The following is an 8,077-nucleotide window of genomic DNA, read 5'->3' as shown; positions in this document are numbered from 1 at the left end:
TGTTTCACCAAAGTGGTTCTAGCAGCCTGAGAGAGGAGCTTGTGAAGCCAAACAGTTATTCTGGCATCCACATCCTGAAGGATGCCCATATGGTTTTGGATTTTAAAAGCTTTGAAAATAGTAGGAGTACCAAGGTACTTCTCACCCAAATCTCTGCTTTGGATATCCAGAATATTAGCCAAAAGGGATTTCCTATGTTCAGGGATTTTCCTTCTAAAAAGAATACCAGATTTATCAAAATTAATTTCCTGCCCAGAGGCAAGGCAGTACTTTTAAAGATAACCTTTTATAACAGTAAAATTTTCAGTAGTAGCAGAAGAGAAAAGAAGAGAATCATCAACAAACAGTAGATGAGTCATTTCTAGAGCATTTTTATAAATTTTGATACCCTTAAGAGTTCTATTTCTTTGGAGACTATATATGTAAGAAGATATAGCCTCAGCACAGATGATGTATAGGTAAGGGGATAAAGGATCCCCTTGCTTTAGACCTCTCTCAGGTTAAAAGAAACCAGTAGGACTACCATTTAAAAGAACAGAATAGGAGACAGTAGAAACACACTGATTTATGAGTTTAATCCAATTTTCAGCTAGCCCCATTTTTCTCAAAACTTTTTCTAGAAAGGACCATTCCAATTTATCATAAGCTTTTGACATATCAAGTTTAATGGCAGCAGTGCCCTCAACTTTGTCATTATGATTTACAGAATATATGGCTTCATTAGCAAGGAAAATATTATCAGAAATACTCCTCTTAGGTATGAAGACACTTTGGTTTTGGGATATGATGTTATTCATAAAGGGTTTAAGCCTGTTAGCAAGAGTTTTGGAAATGATTTTGTAAATGAAATTACATAATCCTATGGGTCTGTACTGACTAATTCAGCTAGAGGAACTTTGGGAATAAGAGCTATGTTGGTATGGTTGAAGACTTTAGCTATATGCCCTGTTCTGAAGCAGGTTTGGGTCATATCAACAACAGCTTCACCCACAATATCCCAATGTTTTTTGTAAAATAAGCCTGTAAAACCATCTGGTCCCTGGGCTTTTTTACCTCCCATTTGAAAAGCATCATTTTTTATTTCCTCAGCAGTGAGGGGAGATTTAGAGTATCATTATCCTCAGCAGAAAATTTAACAGGTAGATCATTAAAAATTTCATCCTGGAATTGTTGGGGTTGGGAAGAGTAAAGATTTTTGGAATAATCTAAGAAAGAATTCCCAATACTATCTCTATCAGTTAGGATAGCATTTGAGGAATCCTTGATCCAGCTGATAGCATTCCTCTTTCTCCTGAAAAGAGTGACTCTATGAAAATAAGGTGTGTTTCTGTCACCTTCAATGAGCCATACTTCTCTAGACTTATCTTTCCAGTAGAATTCCTCTAAGGTATAAAGGTACTCTAATCTAGTTTTAAGTCTAGCAGTAGTAATAGAATCAGTGGGATCAAAAATCTGTAGCTCTAACAAATCTTTCCTAATGGTAGATATATCAGTTTGAATATTACCAAAAGAGGATTTGTTCCAATCTCTAAGACCTTTTTTAGCGCTAAGAAGCTTAGCTTTTAGTTTATATGCTGGAGATCCAATAACATTGACAGACCAAAAGTTAGCTATAATGTCTCTGCAAGTAGGATCCTCAATCCACATAGCCATGAAATGAAAAGGTTTAGGCATGCAAGTTTCCTCATAATTAAAACCTATATGCATGGGACAATGATCAGAAGAATCTCTAGGGGGATTTATAACACATAATTTGGGACAAAGGTCCTCAGCAATTTGGTTTAAAAAACATCTATCTAGCCTTTCTAAAATTAAATCAGGAACTTGTTGCATATTGGACCAAGTGATTCTTGGGCCATAAAACCGAGGATCATGCAAATTGAAAGTAGAGCAAAAATTTCTTAGATGTTCAAAATCAGAATCATTAACTTCAAGACCACCATTCTTATCTTCTGTTCCTAAAAGAGTATTAAAATCACCAATGACAAAAACAGGCTCATCTATGGGGGCAGTAGTTTGTTGACACTGTTGTTCCCAGAAGGGGGGTTTGAGGGTACTATTAGGTTCACCATACACAAAATGAATATGAAAAGTTTTTGAATGGATAATGTCAGTTGAAGTCACATAGATGCCCCTCAAGATGGAAGAAACAACATTCAGATGGATTTCTTTTTCCCATGCCAAAACTAGACCACCACTCCTACCAACACTAGGAACATTGCAAGTGCAGGGGAAGCCCATGTTTTTAAGTTTTCTGGCTGCCATATCTTTCCCCATTTTAGTCTCAAAAAGGAAAATGATATCAGGATTAACATTCCTACAAAGCATACTAAGTTCTTTGTTTGCAGATTTTTTCCCAAATCCTCTAAGGTTCCATGATATTAGTTTATGTTGTTGACAGGGAAGAGGTTAAAGGTAGGGTTTGAATTATCATGAGTAGGATGATTGGGTATGGGATTTACCTGAGTAGTAGAGCCGGATCCACCACCAATAGAAACATTGGAACCATCACCATTTTGAGAAGAAATTTTGGAGGAATTGAGACTAGAACCGGCAGCATTGAGAGGGGAATTGTTGCGGACATCATTGCTACCTGGGGAGCTATCAACATGAATTTTGTAGCTACCAAAGGAGTTAAAGATAGATTGCGTATTTAGGGAGCAAGTGGATAGATCTATGTCTGGTAATTCACCCAAATTGGTAATTGGGGTGCACGGTTGAGCATAATCAGGCTCAGTAGAGGTTTGTTCTTCAGGGATAACCTTAAGGCTAGCAACATTAGAATTATCTATGGTGCGTTTTCTTAGGTCAGACCTTGGATTGATCTTTCTTTTGAGGTTTGCTATAGCTTCTTGTTCGACCGAATTTCCTTCTCCTCTGGTGATTATAGAGCTGGTATTTGGGATAACGGCAGTTTTGAATCTTCTTGAGGAGTTGGTAGTGCGAATCGGTTCCTTTGTAATAGACTCGGAACCAGTATTTGAGGCAGCAATAGTAACATTTTGAGTTGTAACTTTCTTTAAGATAATTGGCAATCCATTTTCCATCTGAGTTGGGTGTTTTTGAACAGCGCCAACATCAAAAATCTTCAGGGTAGTGGATCTGTTGACAGGGCCCATTTGAAAAGTGTTTGACAAACTTTTATGAGAAGTATTTTCCATTCTTTGATCAACAACTGCAGTTTTGCCTTTGGAACTTACTTCAATAGCAGTAGATCCCATTTGAGTATCTGGTATAACCTTAGCATGTTGCATATTGATGTCAGTGTTGCTAGTAGATGGAGGAGTTACTTGTTTGGCTACTGAAGGCATCATTAACTTTGAAACACTCGGAAGAGTGTAATTACTGCAGCGAGAGTCCAGATCTATAATATTCTTTTGCTTTAGTTTCCAAGCAGGGAAGTTTTGATCTTTGTGATCAAGGATGCGACAGGAAGTACATAAATATCTTGGAACTCTGATGTGACTACATTCAATAAGAAAAGGTTCATTCCTACCATTTGTGAAAAGCGGAATGCCTGTTGGTAGAGCTTTCTGAACTGGAATTCTAATGCATACTTTAACATTATTCTTATGAGGATATTTACCAAACAGATTCTGAGCTTCTATTAGTTCTCCCATATTTAGAGTGAGAAGCTTAAGATCTTCAAACTCTGTGCATTCATTGGGGATGTTACACAAGATGCACCACATAATTTCTTCATAAAAATAAAGTTGGTGATTTGGTGGCCAACCTTCAATTGGTACAGCTTTTAGCACCATTAGGTAACTACGAGCGAACCAAGGTTTCTGAGAATTGATTCTGTTAAAATCCTCTTCTGATAAGTAGCGGATGAGAACTTTGTTCCTATGACCATTGAAGGTAGTGACAGTAGGGTGTTGAGCTAATGGCCAATTGTTGCAGATATAAAATCTGATAGAGGAGGTTGGGATCAGAGTTTCACAACAAACATATCTTTCCATACACCATTTCCAGTTAGTAGCAGCTTCTGCTAGGGAAACTTTCTTATCAATGAAGACTGGTTTAGTAAGAGAAGATGGTAGATTTAATTTTTCAGACATATGGTTTGAGAGAGTTTGAATTTCAAGATTCAAGTTTTGGGGATTCTCAGAAGAAGAGGGGATTTCCATAGTATAAAGGCAATGGGTATATATGAATGTTATTTGATTGAGATCATAATTCCAAGTAACTATTATAAAATGAAGAGATAGAGAGAAGAATCTCTTATTGATATTGTTTTGATAAAGGTAACAGGCAATGTGGAAGAGGGAAATGCAGGAGGGGTTTGTTTTCTTTTGAATTTGAACCTTAAAAAAGGAATGAGAAGGTTGTTGACCATAGTCAGAGAAACTTTCAGGAGAGTTTTGGTATAAGGTTGTTGTAGGAAAGCTGCAAGTTATGCTTTGGGTGAGAGATTTGACATATGGAATGTCACTATCATTACCATGCTTTTGAGTTTGTCTTCGAACCAAGGTATTCACGTGAGTATTATGGGGGGAGAGCCACAAGAGGATGTGGCTAATAGTACCTTGCTGGAACATTTGATACAGATTGGTTTGAGGATAGGTGACATGGATATGGGTTGTGGAGTATTTATTTTGTTTGTCATTATTCATGATGACGTTGAGGTGATGATGTAAACTGCCAAACGTAATAATGGTAGAAAAGGGGGGAATTTTTTTTTCCTGGGTGGGTGGTAAGGGGGAATTTTTTTTGTGCTTACTGGGTGGTTAGGTTTGATGGATAGACTAAAGACGTTTCTGTCTAATATGCCCCAGGTTGCGGTGAAGCCTCCAAACTGGTTCTGCCATCTCCTAGTCTGCACAAAACATAAAGTGTTAATTAGACCCCAAAGATAAATATCAAAGTTTGGTAACCCACCAGATACTCCCTTAATGGCAAATCCAAAGGAAGTAAAGGTCTTAATGAAGATTAGGTGTTCAAAATAGGTCTTGATAGGGTAATTATGATTTGGATGGGTAAGATCAGACGCATGGTTTTGAAGAGGCGTGGTAAACAAAGCGACATGACGCTTAACCAAGCGCCTTAAATGGAAATGAATAGGTATGATGAGGGCTTTAAAAGGTGGTTTTTGGGGGTAATTAGCATACTCAGAGCAGAAAATTATCTTTCTATCAACAGATTAGGAAATGTTTAGGGAGAATTTAGAAAGTCTAAAAAATGGACGACAAGTCTTCTCAGAGTGCAGGGGTTGTGGGAGTTCCTGAAGAGTCTCCTCTGCCATCATCTGCTGCATCTCCAGATTCACCAGAATATACACAAGCCAAGGCTCTTCTTTCTTCACTGAGGATTGCAGAGTTACAGAAGCTACAGGAGGATGTGCGATCTGAGATCGATCGGCAGTTGCAACTTCAAATCCAACAAAGGGGGAAGAGAAGGCTGTTCGAGAACGAGAACGAGAAGAGAGAAGGCTAGAGAGATTGTATGATGCATGGATGCCAAAATATTTTGAGAGGCGGGAGAGAAAAGATGAAGAGTGGGAGGAGAAGAAAGCGGAGAAACAAGCAAATGCACCCAAGTATGGAAGTGTAACTGAAAGTGATTCTGAGTCAACTGATGGGTTTGAGGCTGAGGGAAAGATGGAGACCAGTGATTTGGATTCAGATGTTTATGGGGGTCAAGAAGAGGACAACCATGGAAGAATGGTGTATGATGAGAAGCATTTAAGGATCCGATTTGAGTATGAAATTGCCAACCCCAAGATCTTCTCAAGAACCATGAATGAGGGTGAATCAGAAAGATTGAAAGTAAGTTTGAATGTGCCTGATTCCGATGATGAAAATGAGGAAGATAGGGATGATGCTTCATACTCCAGTGGAACTTCGCATGCTCCATCAGATAGTGAAGATAGCGAGCGATGTGAAGGGGATGAATGGGATGAGTTGTGGTGAACACTGCAGAGTTACTAGAAGAGGCCGGATTTTCAGGTTGAGCATAAAGCCTGAAAACAGTTAGCAAGTTTTTTATGAAATGGCTCTTATAGTAACTTTCCTTTATCCCAAACTTCTTAAATCTGTTGTTGTTGATGGTGATAAGTTTCTTTTTGCTTCTTAAATCTGTCGGCTTTGTTTGCAGTTTTTTTGGTTTGTGTGCTTGTATAGTCGTTGCTGGTAAGGGTTAAACAAGTAGTAGTCTTGGAGGTTTTCTGATGAACAGTTGGTAGTCTTGTGGTAAATGGAGTTTGATTAGTGGTATTTTGAATATTGTAATTAGAATTTGAATGTTGGGGATTTTGGTACTCAGTGTTTCGAATGTTTAAACTCTTGTAATGGTTTATGAAACTCTGAGAAGATTTAGGGCTGATTTTAGTAATGTCGATGTTTCTATTTCCTGCTAAGCTCGTGGACAAATTGAATATCTTAATGAAAATGGTGAGACTATAGGTGAATAAACTTGTACTAAGATCTTTGATATTAAAGAACTGAGAAATATAGGATATGTAGTTAACAATAAAAGCAATGCAAATGATGAGGGATTAGATTTTGTTTCCGTGAAAGAGAAGGTTCTCTTTCTCATTCTTATCTGCCTAAAGAGGATTTGAATTCCTATGTGTGCGTGGATAGATATGAATACTTTGTTTTCTTTTGGTAGTTAAGGTATGTAGTAGTTTTGATACAACACCTTCAAGATCTTGCTGGCTAGGACGTCATGTTATGATTCAACTCCTTAACATTAATTTCCCACCTAAAGCACTCTCGTTATCTATTGCATCTGAGAAGAATTATCAGTATTAAATTCCAATGCGTATATGATTTGGAAGATGAGGACAATACAAGGCCCTCTTTTAAATACGTCGGGACAGTCGTCTGCTCTAGGGCACAAGATGAAAGGACCAAAAAAAATCGCTTTGTTATGTATATAGTTTTGTGAAAATGTATATATCTGCATGCGGTTTTATCTAAGTTCATTAAAATGCATATAGTTTTGTGAAAATGTACATATCTGCATGCGGTTTTGTCTAAGTTCATTTTTTAATGATTGTGAAAAGTTGTTAACATGAAAAATTATTACTACTATTTTTTTAGGTTTTGGGTACTACAACCAGTATTGGTCTTAGGTTTTCATATTACTAACAAAAAACTTCTTGTATGGCTAACATAAGAAACATCTTTATACAATATACAATATAAGTCTCCTAAAATTTCATGTTTCTCATATGTGATTCATGTCATACTTTTTTACGTTTAAGAATATAGAACATATGTAATAGTTTCAGAAAATGGGTCGTTTGTCCAAATATTTTTAAAACATGGTTCAAATGGACGAGTAAAAATTATTATGGGTGAAATGTACACCAAAAAAATAGCAAGGATGAAACTGGATTCATCCCGACTTAAACTTAAAAAATAGCAAGGATGAAACTGGATGCATCCTGATGTAAATTAAAAATAAAGAAAGTATTTAAAAATGGGTAGGATGAAACTGTTTACATCCTGGCTATTTTTACATTTTTGTCCATCTAAACAGTATCAAAATCTAAATGTCCTTTTCACCCAGGAATTATTGATTTTGGTCTTTTTAACCAATTTTGTGTAATAGTTTTTCCATTTCAAAATTAATCATATATCAACTATTTGTATTTGAATAATTCTTTGTCTTTCTAAGTAAGCATTTTTTGATATCTTTATTGATATTAGAAGTTTTGGGTACTACAACCAGTATTGGTCTTAGGTTTTTCGTATTACTAACAAAAAACTTCTTATATGGCTAACATAAGAAACATCTTTATACAATATAAGTCTCCTAAAATTTCATGTTTCTCATGTGTGATTCATGTCATACTTTTTTACGTTTAAAAATATAGAACATATGTAATAGTTTTTCCATTTCAAAATTAATCATATATCAACTATTTGTACTTGAATAATTCTTTGTTTTTCTAAATAAGCATTTTTTGATATCTTTATTGATATTAGAAGTTTTGGAGATTTGTTATAAATGGAGAATTTTCAATCCTTATCTGATTGTAAAGATAAAAGAAAACAAAAAAAAAACTAACATGTTCGCACTAGGTTTCGTATATACTAGTACAACTGCTGCCACGGTGGGAAGGCCG

General features: G+C 36.2%; 1 protein-coding gene across 1 annotated transcript; it reads right to left on the bottom strand.

The window, feature by feature from the left end:
* Nucleotides 1–1,077: 1,077 nt before the first annotated feature.
* LOC113306154 lies at nt 1,078–2,277 on the bottom strand. The gene has a single exon (XM_026555126.1). The coding sequence runs from the start codon at nt 2,275–2,277 to the stop codon at nt 1,078–1,080; it is 1,200 nt and encodes a 399-aa protein (XP_026410911.1).
* Nucleotides 2,278–8,077: the final 5,800 nt, after the last annotated feature.

The sequence above is a fragment of the Papaver somniferum genome, chromosome 8 (assembly GCF_003573695.1).
Source record: "Papaver somniferum cultivar HN1 chromosome 8, ASM357369v1, whole genome shotgun sequence".
Taxonomy (NCBI): domain Eukaryota; kingdom Viridiplantae; phylum Streptophyta; class Magnoliopsida; order Ranunculales; family Papaveraceae; genus Papaver; species Papaver somniferum.
The sequence above is the reverse complement of the archived record's forward strand: the minus strand, read 5'-3'. Positions and strand labels throughout refer to the sequence as shown.